General features: G+C 37.6%; 1 protein-coding gene across 8 annotated transcripts in view; it reads right to left on the bottom strand.

Moving 5' to 3' along the window:
* Nucleotides 1-16,356, bottom strand: part of spag6 (sperm associated antigen 6) — a 54,744-nt gene that overhangs the window by 13,529 nt on the left and 24,859 nt on the right. For all 8 annotated transcript variants that reach the window (XR_010007228.1, XR_010007229.1, XM_062984330.1 and 5 more), the window contains 4 exons: nt 12,608-12,813; nt 11,322-11,495; nt 7,324-7,476; nt 3,386-3,577 (listed from right to left, as the gene is read on the bottom strand). Coding sequence is in view for 6 of the 8 variants with exons in the window: in XM_062984330.1 (XP_062840400.1) it covers nt 3,386-3,577; nt 7,324-7,476; nt 11,322-11,495; nt 12,608-12,813 (725 nt within the window). In the remaining 2 variants the exon portion in view is untranslated. The remainder of the gene's footprint in view (nt 1-3,385; nt 3,578-7,323; nt 7,477-11,321; nt 11,496-12,607; nt 12,814-16,356) is intronic.

Here is a 16,356-nt window from a genome sequence, read left to right as displayed (position 1 = left end):
AAGACAACCCAATCTATGCCAATGGAGTTAAGTGCAAGGGTATTCCATTGCATCGCCCTAACTTTGTAACAAACAGCCCCTAGTATAGAAAGAGATTTCTCCCTCTAACATATGGATTTAATTATGACTCCTGTTTTTAAGAAAGACATGGTAATGAACTCCTTAGATCAGAGTATGGAAATGTGTGGCCCTTCAAGTATTATTAGACTGCAGCTTTCATCAGTCCAAGACAGCATAGCCAACAATGAAGGATGGTGGCAGTCTCTATCCAACTAAAAGTACATAAAACATGTGGTATGTGTGAAGGGCCACACATACCACATATTTGCATTAGAGAGACAACCATCCGGAAAAATGTGTTTTTTTAAACTGGAGTTTTAAAAAATAATTTCTGGAAAGAGACCTACACAGAGAAAGTATAAAAAGTAATACAGAGTAATGGATTGTTCTTGTATGATGTTGGATGTTTCTTACAGAGACTGAATAATGTGTTATCTTGGTTACTTTCCATATGTTAGTATCCAGCCTTAATGAAGTAAGTTGACTTGCATATCACATGCCATTTGCTTTTCTTAAAACAAAGCAAAAATCTAAAGAGGCCCCCAAACATTCCATGATTCAAACAAAATTATGTCATACCCTGTGAAGCAGAAAGGTAAATATGAATACCTTGATCTCAACTTTGTTTTCCTTGGAATGGAGGCCTATTTAATACTTCCTAAAACACTGGGGGGAGCCACTTTCATACTGCTTCTTCCCTGGCAGCACCAGCAATGGCTTGGTCTACTCAAGGAAAATAAGGTGGTGGTTCTATCTTAAGATAGCAAGATAGATTATTCTAGATTAAAATTCTAGACTATTCTAGATTAAAAGTTGGGAAAGTTATGCATTTAAATGTCGGCCTGTTGTAAAAATAAAAACAAGATCCTGCCAACAGAAAATCAGCACATCCAAATCCTTTCTTCTACAATTAGTTTTCCATATGCAAGGAGTTTGTGTGTTTTTTTCATATAAAATAGCACTCACTTTGAAGTATGAACCTCCTTCATTACCACAGTTCTCTTATCACCTCAAACCAAGGCCTATATTGACTGCACCAAGTCTAGGTGGGGGAACCATCTTGATAGGCCACGAGATGTGATTCTTATTATCTTCAGGCTTTCTTTAGAAACTAAGGAATGTTTTGAGTCCAATCCAAATATTTCCACCACCTTGTGCATTCATCCGCAAACTAGTGTTTTACAGATTGAAAACTTCGATTTACAGAAACCCTATAAATAAGAATCATCCATAACCCCAATAATAAAGTAGGTTGCTCAGGTCTTGCAAACTCGAGGATGTGGCTTCCTTGATTGAATCAATCCACCTATAGTAGGATTCTACTGGTACTGTCTTAGACTTTACCACATATTATCACATTTTCCAGCAACGCTGTTCAATCAAATGTCCAAAGTGTGAGAGTCTCAGATTAGCCATTTTGGATTCCAGGGAGAATTCAGCCTTGATTTGCTCTAGGGCCTATTTATCTGGGGGTTTTTTTCTGTAGTCCATAGTATCCCTAGAACTTTCCTTCTGCACCTCATTTCAAGTGAATTTATTTTCTTCCTAAATACTTTCTTCACCTTCCAGTTTTCATAACCATACATAAAAATCTAAATACTTTGAATAGCCTACACCATTATAATTTTGGTATTTTTATGTAATGTCTTTAGACTCGAGAATCTTACCCAATTCCTTCATAGCTGACTACCTAAGTCAAGTCTTCTAAGTTCCTGACTACAGACTCCATTTTGGTTAATGGCTGAGGCTATATATAGAAAATCTTTAACTATTTCAATGTTTCTATTGTCCTGTTTTAAGTTAAATAAATTATCTGCGGTCTTTGTTTCTGTCTTCTTACTACCTACATTGTGCAGCTTCAGACTTTTCTTTCATCTCTGTACACATCAGTAGCTGAACGTCCTTTTAGATTGAGTCCAGTCGAATCATTATACACAGCACTAGCCATATGTGTCCTATTTTCTTTCACAGTAGGTCATTAAGTGGCTTTCAAACTGAAAATCTCATCTACAAGCATTACCTGTTGTTTTGTTTTGGGTTATTTCATCATAGGTCTTTCATGGTAAAAGGCATTCAAAGGGGGTTTACTGTGCCTTTTTCTGCACAGCACTAACAGCAAAACCAGATAACCATGGATGCCATTATTCTTTCCATGTGGATAATGCCATGAGTTCCTATCATACTCAAGACAGTATTGGCACAGGCAGTCCCTTCATCAATGCAGATCACAACTATTTTACACAGGTATAGTGTTCACAGTTCTTGTGGCTAATTCATAAACTGATAGCTAACCTTTATAATGCAATGTTTTTTGTTTTTTTTTTAAAAAAAACCTTTACCATTGCTAATCCAGTGGACACACTTGCTTCAGTCCTAGCCCAGAGCCACAGACATATGTTGTAGAAGTGCACTGTACATACAGATTCAACATGCAAACTGTCCAATCCAGTTTAACAGTTAGGTTTTCATATGTACAGGCTCAATTGGACACTATGAATACCACAAATCAGCTGTTTACAACACGTTTAGAGACAGGACCAGATCCCATTGTCCTCCAGTTTTCCACTCCTTGCATTATCCTAATTTGGGCCAAGATAGTTCAAGGACTGCCTATAGACTGGGTATGGCAAACTTTGGCCCTCTAGGCATTTTGGACTTCAACTTTCACAATTCCTAGCAGCCTACCGGCTATTAGGAATTGTGGGTGTTGAAGTCCAAAACACCTGGAGGGCCAAAGTTTGCCCATGCCTGCTACAGACCTACACAACTGCTTCAATCTTTCCTACTTCATATTTCATCTTTAAATGCTCATTTAGTAGTTACAGTAGAGTCTCACTTATCCAAGCTAAACAGGCCGGCAGAACTTTGGATAAGCGAATATCTTGGATAATAAGGAGGGATTAAGGAACAGCCTATTAAACATCAAATTAGGTTATGATTTTACAAATTAAGCACCAAAACATCATGTTATACAACAAATTTGACAGAAAACGTAGTTCAATATGCAGTAATGTTATGTTGTAATTACTGTATTTAGGAATTTAGCACCAAAATATCACGATATATTTAAAACATTGACTACAAAAATGCATTGGATAATCCAAAACCCTGGATAAGCGAGTCTTGGATAAATAAGACTCTACTGTACATGTATATCTGACTTTCCTCTAATGAGCTCGAGGCAGTATACATGGTTCTCTTCCCCACTTCACCCTCTTATGCATCTTTAACTGGGCAATGCTTATGCATTGGCATGGATCAGAGCTAGTTTGATCAATTCTAGGAATAAGTTATTGCTGTTACTTGGAAAAATAAATTGACTTACTTTGACCTGAAGGTCTTCTGCACTCTCACTTGCCATATAGAAAGAAAGTAACACGGGTAACACGTTTGCTACTGCAACAGCCCGAGCATGTTCTGGAGTGTGTCTCCCAATCTGTCCCAAAGACCATGCAGCCGCTGCTTTAATATGATCTTCTGGCTCTTCAGACAAGCAAACTGCCAGCTGTGGAATCGCCTGCAGTATTAATCAAAAGCACAAAATGTTACGAATCCAGGACAGGTTTTGGAGAACCTTGAAGAGATTACTGGGGATTCTGTGTATGTGTGTACATATATACACATAGATATACATACAGAGATTCTTAACATGGCTATGAGGATATTGTCACCCATTCAGCCTGTAAAAATCATTTGAGAATGCTATGAATATAAGCATCAGAAGAATATTAAGTCTGCCAATTTCCCTGAGATAAGGTCAGTGGGAGCTGACACATTTTTATTGCTTTCAAATGGATTCAGGGAGCAGGTGCCACAATTCAGGTTGCAAACAGAAAAGCAAAGGCGAGGCTTTTATCAGGCACTGAAATTCCGGAGTTTCAGGTTTCCTTCCCAGGTTTTCTGGAAAATGACCAAACACTGCATCTGTGCTCCTCCCATTCATTTCAATAAGACTTCAGCCTCCCACGAAAAGCCCCCTGGAATGAATGGATGGGGTGCAGCCACAAAGCATGGAGGGGGGATTGCTCCCCTTTCCCCATCCCCCACCCCAGCAGGAATCTTTTTATATTTATGTTCTTTTTTCTTTGTTCACTGCATACAATAAATCTAAACACAACTAACAAGTTATTATTCATGTGGGCACTGACCCTTACAGATGTAGATTGGAACTTTCATCAGTCAGATTGCCTTTTAGTCCTGACAATTTTATAATTAGAATACTTTGCACACACACACACAAATCAATAGATTCTACTACCCACCAAGAACCATTTGATACATTTAAAGAGAGAAAATGAGAGAGAGTGCACACCATTAATACTTATACTGCACACAAGGCATTGAAATATTAGATTTCCCCTCTCACTGTCTGGTTATCTAGCAGAACCCATTGCAGGGTGGGAAATCTCAGACACAAAAGCTTACTTAACAGTCTGCCTGTTTCAAATAAACCAGTGCAAGAAAACTAAAGTATATCCTGTGTTTTAAGAGACAATTTGATTCCTGTGGCATGCACATTCAATGGGGTTTCAAAATTGCAACTCTTTTATCATAACAGGACAGAGTGCAAATGTTGTCTTTTGTTTTCTATAACATATAAGCATTTTGTCTTAAGTGTACTACAGCAGACGCAAAGCAGGCATGCTGACATAATAAAAGATGCCCATTTTATAAATTCTCATTTTAAAGACAATTAAAGCAGAGAATTCAAATATTTATTCTAAGACGCCATTTGCCAGTTTCCTCTCTGCTATTTGGAAAAACACAGCTCAATTAGCATCTCATGAAAATGCAAAACTCTGCTAGCAAACTAATCCATAACCTTTCTGAAAAAGGCAACAACTCCAATACTCTTCTATTCCACTGCATTCCAGGCACAATGAGCAGGCACATAACTCAGGTTTTGGAGTACAATTTAATATAGTCATGGTATTTTTGTTTTGGAAACACAAAAATTCCATGCTGGAACCAGTCGCATTGTTGATATGCAATTTCCTTCAGAATTGTTTTTGTCCTCCAAAAAACCCTGAGAAGTAGATCACTGGTATATCTGAGGAATTTATAAAGGCTGGAATAATTGAGAGTACTTAATAAACAAAGGGCAAAGCCCAGCCTTATGTAAACATTTTCAGGACCCACTGATTCCAGAGCCACCAAGAAAATTTAAACATGTGCTTTACTCTTCTCAGATCAATGGTCAATATGTATGTTTGCCTGGATTGCGTTTAAGGATTTTCCCTATATGATCACTATAGAAATTAATGGTATCTACATTTAAAATGTTATACATAAAATAAATTCTTTAAAAAGAAATGTAGAGCAATCCGATGGGCCACATAACTAATCATCCACCTACCACATCTAGGGACAGAGATGGAGGAAATCCAAACTGGGCCCCTCTTCCATCTTTTCCTACCCCCACAAAATTATCTGGAATTATCTCACCAAAAGATTTTTTAAATAATGTTACCAACAAATCAGGCATGGTACATGCTGCTTTTGCCTTATTTCTATTCTGATACGAGAGTATTCCAAAAGGACAACTGCCCTTTAAAGTACTTTTATTAACAGGTTATGAGTACAATCCCAAGACCATTATTTTGAAAGAAAAATCCTACAAAAAATTCAAGGTTGGTACCTAATTATTTTTAGATGATGCGATGAATGAGGAATTCTACTAGGAATATAAAAACTGACCGATACTCTGATCATTGGTCTGTCTAGTTAAATCCTATCAGCACTGATCAGTAAAACCTTTCAGGCAGGAGAGTTTCCTAGTTCTATCTGGAGAAACCAGAAATTGAATCTGGAACCTTCTGCATAAAAAGCAGGCGCTCCACCTCTGACTTCTGCCTGAGAAGGGCAAAATATTTTTTTTCCAAGACATTTTCCTGATGATCTTTGATGAAAGTTCAACATGGTTTACAGTGACAATAATATATTTTCTATTTGGTTATTTGTTTGTTAATTGATTTACTACAATTTTTTCAACATAGGACCCAAGGCACCTCACAACATGATTAAACAAAATACAGTTATAAGCTAATCGCAATTGTGTTTTTAAAAAAAACAACAAGTTAACAGGCAATTAAATTAACTATCCTATTAAAAGAGTTGTAATTTAAAGCAGTTTAAAAGCATTTAAGACATAACATGCAGATAAAAATACAGCACTCCCCATTAAAAGGCCCTTCTGCAGCAACCAGTTAATAGCCAAAGGTTTGTCCAAATACAATAGCCTTTGCCTGCCAGTGGAATAGAACAGAAAGAATGCTAGCCTAGCTGCCTGTGGAAAGAAATCCCAGCGCCACCCAAAATGTCTCCTCCTGTACCCTCACCATATGTAGCTGAGGTATTCGTGAGATTTATTTTTTATTTATATCCTGCCTTTTCTTCAAGAAGCTCAAGACAATGTACATTTTCCCCTCCCACCTGCTATTGCCTTATTACCCTGACACAGAAAAGGCAATCGCACTCATTCACTCTGCCAGGCAAGTTAGTCTGAGAGATCCGTCCTGAGAGCATGCATAAGCTTCATGACAGAGGGGGTATTTGCACATAGGTCTTTTAGTCATGTCACAAACAGCTTTTCTCATAAACAGACATGTATTCTGTCTTTATCATGTGTTGCCATGTTTCTTGAATACACTGTTCAAGCGTTGGCACAATGGCCACAGCAAGATAGGAAGGAATAGCTGTACTGGATCCACATTTTTCTGTATACAATGGTTCACCAATTGCCTATGGGAAGCCTGCCAGCAGGTCCTGAATGTAAATGTATTCTCCCTCTCCTATTCCATAACAACTACTATGGAGAGAGATGCCAACTCTGTTTCTGGAGCAGACACTCATCCTGATTAGTAGCTAGTGATAGCATTTGTTGCTGTGTGCCTTCAAGTAAACCTGAGCAAGGTTTGTTCAGACAATGTTTGCCTTTGTCTTCCTCTGAGGTTGAGAGTGTGTGACTTGCCCAAGGTTACCCAGAAAGTTTCCATGACTGAGCAAGGATTCAAACCCTGGTCTCTAGAATAGCAATCCAATGCTTAAACCACTACACCATGCCGGCTATCCTGTGTCAAGTAGTATGCCATTTTATCTATAATGAATTACCTCCTGTTCAACGTAAATGGAATTAAATTGAATTCTAACATTGTAAGAGAGGAAGAAAAGTGTCTCCCAGTACATTTTCTTCACATCATGTACACTGGCACAATCTTCTCTAAATATCATGCTGACTGCCACTATCAGGGACTAAGAACTGACCTTGGAGAGTATCACTGCCATGGCAAGGTTCTCTGAATGAGCTGCCACATAGCCCAGCATCATAATCCCTGGGAGTCTAACATTTCCTTTGCAGCAGCCAATACAGTCAATGACAGCAGCAACTCCCCCTGCATTCACGATAAGTTGTGAAAGCTGAGAAGAGATAAACCATAAAAGTTAGAGAAATGACAGTTTCAAAATACTGTACTATCAAACAGTATGATCAGGTCAAGCAATCTTTTGCCAAACCACTCTGCCACCCCAGCACCACCGATAGCGCACACTGAAATTAGCTAATCCAATTATACAAATATAACGAAACTGAAAAAAGACTCTTGTGGTTAATCAGCCCTGCAATATGCTGAACAGATGTTTACAGGTACATACTAATTAGAAAAGCATAATGCAATGCAATCTTCATCTGTTAATGCGAATTTATTTCTACTTACTACTCATTGTTGTTAAGCATTAAGCATATTAAGACTCTGGTCTGCGCAAAAATGTTAAAACCCACAATAATCCCTCTCATTTGTTTCAGCAAAATGAATATACTACACACATACATACAGGATATGCGCATGCATCCCCACTTTCACTATAGTTACAGCTAAAATGGATTATAAAGTATAGTACAAATACTATACAGTATAGTATAAATCACTATCATCTGTAAAATCTATAGGCAAATAGCTGGACCTATCCATGTCAAGAACCAAGTTAATCCATTCATCTTTCTAGTTTAGTACTATCTAAACCACTTGGTAGTGGCTCTACAAGCACCAATTTTCCGTGTATTATTCCTTTTCCATGCTAAATGATATTCTGTGTAAAGCAAGTGAACTGTGAATTAATTCACAAAAATAGTAAGTATTTTTTCCCCAAGAAAGACATAAGTATACTTAAACTAACAGCACTGTGATTGAGAGACAAAATGGAAATATTTGAATTGGAGGGGTTTGGGGACATTTGAGTTGCAAGGTATCTTATTGACCTGGCTCCTTGTGATTGAGCTGCCTTTACCACTTGCAGTGGTGAGCATGTAAGTGCCTAAGAACATCCTATGAAATTCATGGGGTCACCATAAGTGGAAAGGTGACTTACAGGTACATGTACACAGATAAACACAAGTACTGACAAAAGGTAGCTGGTCTTTGACTCTTACCTAGGTAGAGATAGTAGACAGGGGAAACAGAGTGTGCAATTGTCAGATGAACTAATTAGTTGATTATATTTTAATGTGGGGTGTGACTGGTGAAATATGTGTTTCAGTAGAACTGGTTTAAGAGATTTTGGAAGCAATTATCTTTATTTTAGTGATCTGAACAGATAAATGCAAGGTTGGGTAGAAGAATTTGCCCATCATAGGAGAAAGGAATCTTAATGCTTCATCCCTCCCCCTCTCTATAGTTCTAGCCACATCCCCACTGTGACTCCTTGTTCCCCCAATATCCCATTTGGCTTGACAATACTATTATTTAATCCAGGTAATTTAATCAAAGCATGCTTATCATGGACCCTGGAACAAAACAATTTGATGTTTAAAGCTAGTCCACTTAGAAAGTTTGAGAATACTTTCATATATCTCTTCATTCCCTGACTTTGGCATGCATCTTGAGTAGAGGCCAAAAAGAGAAACTGGTCACAATGTGCCTTTCTACCATAAACAGGATACCCAGCTTTAATTTATCATATTTATATTATATGAAGACGGGGCCAAAATCAGGCTACAAATGGAAATATCCAATAGTTATAAAGAATTGTTTCAGCCTGAACTTCATAATAAAAATACTTTGAAATGTGCCTGGAAGACAGCTAGAAGCCACAACAGTTGTGAGTAAGAATTACAATGCATGTTCACAAGTTGTGGTCTGGAAAAACAGAACCCTCTAGTTGATGATAAAAAGAAATAACTAATGTAACATGAAGAAATTAAATTGATGGAAGTTAGCTTCATATTTAACCTTCAATGTATTAAAAACATAAAAATTGCAATGAAATCCATTGCATCTATTTGCTAGACTGCACACAGACTGTTTCCTTAATGTGGTTTAAAAATACGCCTTTGCAAGATTTCATTATTCTAGGTAAATTGAGTGACTGTGTGTGTACCTTCAAACTGATTAATTTCATAGGGTTTTCCTAGGTAAGGAATACTGTGAGGTGGTTTTGCCTGCCTCTGAAATACAGATGCAGTACCTTGCATTCATTGGTGATCTCCCAATCAAGTCCTAACCAAGATTGATCCTGTTTAGTTTCCATGACCACATAGGATTTGGTTCTTTGGGTATTTAGACAGATTTCAAAGTGAAGGGGTTTTTCCACAAGTATTGCTCCAATTACAGTAAGCACTCCCAAGATAGGTTCACCTATATGTTTATTGTGTTTTTGTGTAAGCTATGCTAGGAATTTTATTGAAACACTACCACAGAAATCCCTCAGATTAATACATCTGCATTCTTAATTTGAAGGATCCTTCTTGTGTAACAAAAAAAGCACAACCACATCTGGCTTGGAAACTTTCACATTAAGGAGGTTTGTGGTTCAAGCCACTATACCTCCAAGTACTTTTTTTTTTGGGGGGGGGGGGGTGACAAACAGGTTGTGTGTGCATGATTTAATTTTTAACAAGACCAACGAGCCTGATAAATGATTGTGAACACAGGCTGCCTAATACTATGGAACACTAGCCATGATATCCTGTGGAGGGCACAAGAATCTGCCAAGATCAAATCCTACATCCAGGGAGAGGCCTGGTGAGAAAGAGGTTCTCATGCAATACCAGATCCATTGAGAAGGCTGCAGCCTGCGATTCAAGCAGCCCCTTCCCCTCCTCCTCTCTCCCCCTCCCCCCCTTCCTCCGCTTCAAATGCAAGAGCTTTCAGACTCTGCGCCAGGACTCCTGGGGAGATTGTGCTCCCTGACACAAAGGAAGTTTTGACTACAGTAAGGATTCCCCAAATCCTCAGTCCTCCCTCAGCCCTCACAGCATCAGAGCTACTAAAATAGCACTTCTCCCATTATCCTCCTGATATGGGGTGGAGGGGGGTGTCCCTAAAGCCCCAGAGCACCTGAAATAACGAGAATATCAGATTTCGGTGAGGGATCTGTGGCGTGAATTAATAAAAAGCTCTCCATAATTAGACCCTGGTGTGCTCTAAATGTTCGTGCACTACCCTCTCTTCACCTCAGTCTTTTAATGTTCTATAACCTCAACGTTGTTGATTGTTTTTTAACATTTTTAAAAACTCTAATTTACATGTCAGCTATTACTAATTGTTAAATGATTTTTTAAATGAGTGACAAGGAATTGTGCCCTGAATCTCCTTGTATCTGACACATGGAGCCACACTTTTCTTTCAGAGGTCTGTGGGAAACAATCATGAAGTGTATCATTTGCTTTATTTAGTTCAGTGGAGGTTGATGAATCTGATTCAGTTATCAGTTTCTTTTTACCTCATCAACCTCCATAGGTCATCTGCGGAACTTCATGTCGATCTTCTCTACAATAATTTTAAAAGCAATCTGATTATTGCCTTTCTCCTAGTGAGGATCATTTTTTAATGTGCACACTAATTTACCATTTTGAAGGATCAATGTAGCCGGAAAACTGCACATTGGTTTGTAAAACAGGCATAAAACGGATGATTTTAAAAGGGGGTGTTAAAGAACATATTGCTCTATGTTGATTGGTAATCTAAGAATATCTCCACTTCGTAATTGCCTTCCACACACTATTCTGTATCTCCTAAGTTTATACTTTCCATATTGACACCCACCAAGGAAAGCTGATTTTCCCCATTTCTCTAGTCCTTATTTGTATTCCAAGCACATGCAATAACAGCAACAAACATTTCCTTTTTTCTTCTTTGTACCAATGGAAATTCCACAGAGCTTTTCACTTTGCCTAATGACAGAATAATACTGGGGATTTTTTTCACATTTATTTAAAGTATAAACACTAATAACATGACCTTGTATTTGCATTCTCAAGGTTTTACCTCAGGCGTATGCTTTGCTATCTCTCTAATTAGAGTTGCAGCGTTTTTCTTGACATATTCATCGGAGTCCTTCAGGCATGTGAGCACAACAGGGAAAATTTCTGCTTCAACCACCATTTCTGCCAGATCCACAGAATGCTTTGCTATCTGGCTGAGAGCTGATAGCACCTGACGCTGGTAAATAGGAATGATTGTTTTATAAATGGCTTGTTAGGCAAACACTTTACAAGTACACAGGCACACGTATGCACAGCAATCAAAAAGAGAGAGAAAACGTCCCTCCAACTGGGACAACCCTACACCATCCTCCTAATTTAACAGTTAAACAAAATAATTCAAAACACAAAAGGGCAAAATCTCCTTCTCAAAAATATAAATAAAAACACACTTGCTTGCCCCATTAAATTCAGCAAAACTACTTCTGAGAAAATGCAATATAGATGCACAAAATATACTTATTCCACAAGCAATTCAAAACAGAAGGCGAGACATGCAGCTTATTATTCTCTTTAAAAGTATTACACATTAAATAATTGTTTCTTTATTTTTAGTTACAAAAAACAGACTGCACAAATCCTCATCAGCTGTTGTCATTTAAACTTTAATATTTGAAATGGATGTTTAAAAGAATGTTGCATTAATTAAATACGTATGTGGAAAATGCCATTTGCTTTTAATTGTTACAAAATGCCAAAGACAAAAGGAATTATGGTACTAAAATTTAATGCTATTTAATGCACTATGTTATGATGTACTTGAGCAAATATGTGAAAATGTAAAAGTTTTAAAACACACATATATGATATGTTACTCAAAACTCATTTGGTTGTAACTTACGAAGAAACAAATCTCACTGTTAGACTTACTTCCAAATAAATGTATTTAGGAATGAGGAATTGCTCATTTAAGAACACAAAAAATAGAATTCAGCACTATAAATTAGACACGTTTGACCCATTAAAGGTATGTTACAAACATTTTAGATATAAATAAGATACACCAGTTTAGACAAGCTCTCAAAATTACTACAGATATCTGCTACTACAGACTATTATCAAGAAACTGAATTATCTCAATATTTGAAGACAAGTTCTCTCATTCCCTCTATGCTGTGTACACAGCAGTCAAAATCAGAAGTAGACTGAGCCCTTCTTTGTTCATTCCCAATGTGTATTTGAGAATAGGAGCCCTTTTAGATTATTGTGCTTCCCTCCACATCCAATCATAACTGAATCCTACTTTCATGACACAGAAGGGCGGGAGAAAGAAAGTAGTTTGAAAAGTACCTTCAGTTTGGCATCCGGGTTGAAGATCATTTGAGCCAAGTGAGCAATTGCCCCTGCATCCACGACGGTCTGGGCTAACTCTGGAGAATGCTTTGAAACATCACTGAGCGCGGAGGCAGCAATCCTTCTCAAAGCAGTCTCTGGCTCCTGGATACAGAGGACTAAGAAAGGAATGGCTCCAGCATCTACCACCGCCTGTGACAGTTCTGTTGGTCCAATGAAAGTAATTAAGCGAGTATGGGTGACTGACCCTTGTGCAAGCCATTTTTCACCCTGACAGATACAGCAGGAGGGGGAGAGGGGAGGGTGGGCGCCAGTGCCTTGACATCTGCATTTCAAATCAGCCCTCCTGGTTTCATGAGCCATGTGGACCAATCCTCAGCTGAAAAGAATACAGGTCAATAGACGGACCCCCATTTACATGTACACATTTGAGGTAGATTAAGCTGAAATGGCTTGCTGCTCTGCCTCTGTGTGTGCGAGAGTGTGTGTGTGTGTCTGTGAGTGAGCTTGCATTTAAAAAGAGTAAGCAGATGTCAGCTGTTTAAGCCCTGACTGTTGTGCGCTGATCAATAGGCAAGCAGTTTTTGCACAGCTAACAATAAAGAAAAGCCAAAATGCCAAAATGGGTCTCCTCCTCCCACAAAGCTAATTGAGATGGCCCTTTATCTCCTCCATATGAGAAGCAAAAATATGATGCCTCAAACAGATCAAAGTTTAGTTTAATTATATACACACAGTATATTCCACTGAAAAAATCATGCTTACTTATTTTAGACATCAAAAATTTTCTTTAAAAAAAGGACAGTAAACTACCAATAATAATCTTGCACTACTTTAAATCATGGCAACTGTACGTTGCATTACGCCACTAATGGTTAGTTGCTTGCATCTTAACCTGAAAAGTCACAATTAAATGATATAGCCAGTGTACTGTTATAGCAGAAATTTCATTGCCCTCTTTTCAGATATTTGTCATTAGCTTCAGTAGTGAAGTAGAAAATCAAGGGATAGCAAATGCAAGGATTACAATGAGGGCTATTTTGGGAGATGATGAAAAAAGAACGCAAACTCCATTAACTTCAAGCAAGCTATTACAGTTTCTTAACTAAAGTTCTGTTAAGATCTTGTTATGTACATACTCTTTTTCTTAACATTTAACCTGCCTGACACTGCCATGACAACACATAATTGCTGTAATTCAAGCCCCAACTTTGATTTTGCATTTACAGTCCATCAATCAAAGCCTTCTGTAGAAATTTCTTAATCACAGAGTTATAACTCAATTCTTTGTATACCTAAATGTCATAGCATATACATGTGTATACACACACACACATATATGTGTATATGGTTGGTATAAAAAGTCCTTCATCCGTAGCTTGATGAAAAAAAATATTTTTAAAATCTGTTAAATTTAGTAAACTAGATACTATTATGATGAATTGAAACTTCAATTACTATTGTAACTATATTAAGGAGTATATCTTATGATGTGATTTGTAGATATGCTAATGTGATCTTCTCTTCAAACCCATATTTTATACAATGCTGCAGTTTTAAATTGTAAAGAAAGCATGCACTGCATTAATTGTGCATGTGACACAATAATTCGATATAGATACGGGGGAGAGCTTTCCCTCCTTTCTAGAATATACTATTGCAGTATATTATGTGATATGTTTGTAATGTAAGCTGAAAGAAAAAAAGAGAAACCTTTCTTGGAAAATAACCCAACTTTTTACTAAAAAAGGAAGGGGGAGGGGAAGGGTTGGAGCATAAAAACAAACAAATAATAAAACTGAACAATCCAAACAAAAATGTAAAAAGATGCATTAGCTAATAGACCAGAACATTTGCATTAAGAGGTTCAGCATGATTTATTGCACTCCCATTCTGTCATTTTATTGTTAAATACTATTGGGTTATATTTCAACAGATGCCTGAATTTCCCCCATCTCCTAGATCAAGAGCGTTTGTGGATAATACTACAATTAGCCCCCTTCTATAATATACAATTAAATCTTTATAAACATCCAATATTTTCTGTTTATATTTTCACATTTCAACAGCAGCAGCATGAATTTTATAACATGTACCCAGTTTAGGTATATATTCTTCCATCCATTCAATTTTGTCATCCTCAGAAAAGAAATTGCTTGTTTTTACACTGGTTTTTACATCCCTGAAGCAGATCCGACCTCCTGTTCCAGTATACACAACCCGAATAAAGATGAAAATAAATTTCCCCCCCCCTCCCCCATCTCTCAAAAAAAATAAAAAGAACCAGGCAAGGGGAATGAATTATCTATGAGAGCAAAGGCACAGTAAAGTTTTGTTTAAATAAAGGGGGAAGATTGGATATCTGTGTGAGAGATGATATAATAACACATAAAACAGCTTGTATCATTCCCACTAATAGCAAACTTGGATGATCCAGTGCTTCTCAACAAAGCCAAGTTACTCAAAGTGAGTTACATGTATTAAAGGAATTTGTACATAAAAATGTATACATCAGTAAACGATGTGAGAAAGATTAAAAGCAAAGTGTTCTGACAAAGATCTATGATCTTCCAAGTTGTACAGAACCGTGAGATGTCAGATGGTGATGAAAAATAAATAGAAACTGAAAGGAAAACAGAAGAGGCAATTAAACTGCTTAAACTGCAAAGAATTTACACATAAGAATCCATCAGATGTAGGATTAGGATTAGGGTGATATATGCCATTTTAAAAAAAATCTTCTCTTTGTTTTATACATGGATGTATCTGAAAAAAGGAAATGAACCTTTTCTGAACATTAAAAAACTGACTATATAAACGCTCAGCTCTGGGACTGGCACTGAGTCCTCTTAATTTTACACAATTAAAAATACTGACAAAAGCAGTCCCTTTCCTCCTCCTCCTCCTCCTCCTCCTCCTTTCTCCTGCACACATCCAAAGCCTTGAATTGTATTAAAAGGCCCCTGTCCCAGGCTGGCTGAAGGCCTGAACATAAGCATTCCTTCAGGGCATGGGATAGATTGTAATGTTCTATTGCAGATGTCACACATTTTATTGCATTAACCAAACTTGCCATATTGAATGCAGTTTCCACTTTCCCTGCTAAATCAACAACAGGTCAGGAGGTTAGGAATTGCAGACTAAGCCAGTCTAGATGCATGCGCCAACTACTTAACACCCATTGTGAAGGCTTTCCTTTGAACCCAAGGTGTGCCTCATTGACCACTGGGATTTCCAGCGCCACCAGCTGCAGCCGATCAGATTTCAGTGAGCCTTCCTGATTTGTTACCTGTGACCCACTCTGCATACTGACCATCCATTGTTAATTGGGGCACTTCAAAAATGTATTTTGTGACCAACTCTGCCCCAAATATGATTTCATTTGGAATCAAAGACTGTCATCCTTAGGGGAGGGAAGATTCCCCTGATCGGCTGTGTGGTCAATTTTCTGTGCAGTGTATTATTGTTTCCATGGACACAAGTCCTCTACGTGTCTGAATCTACAATCACTTCATGAGAGGAGAAGAAACATTGGTCTGTAGAAGCATGTTCGGGTAATTTGCACGCTCTTTGTAACAAGTACTATGCCTTGTCCTCCAGTCTTTACCATCGAAAATAGGATAGTGTTCAAAACAGAAAGTGTTTTCTTTAATTTTCTGATTTTATTTCCCTGAAATTGTATCCTATTTCATAACTGAATCTGTTTTCAAGAATACTTAATCCCTTTTGCCTTTTATTTAGAAGCT

Source organism: Anolis carolinensis, chromosome 6 (genome assembly GCF_035594765.1).
Source record: "Anolis carolinensis isolate JA03-04 chromosome 6, rAnoCar3.1.pri, whole genome shotgun sequence".
Taxonomy (NCBI): Eukaryota; Metazoa; Chordata; class Lepidosauria; order Squamata; family Dactyloidae; genus Anolis; species Anolis carolinensis.
The sequence above is the reverse complement of the archived record's forward strand: the minus strand, read 5'-3'. Positions and strand labels throughout refer to the sequence as shown.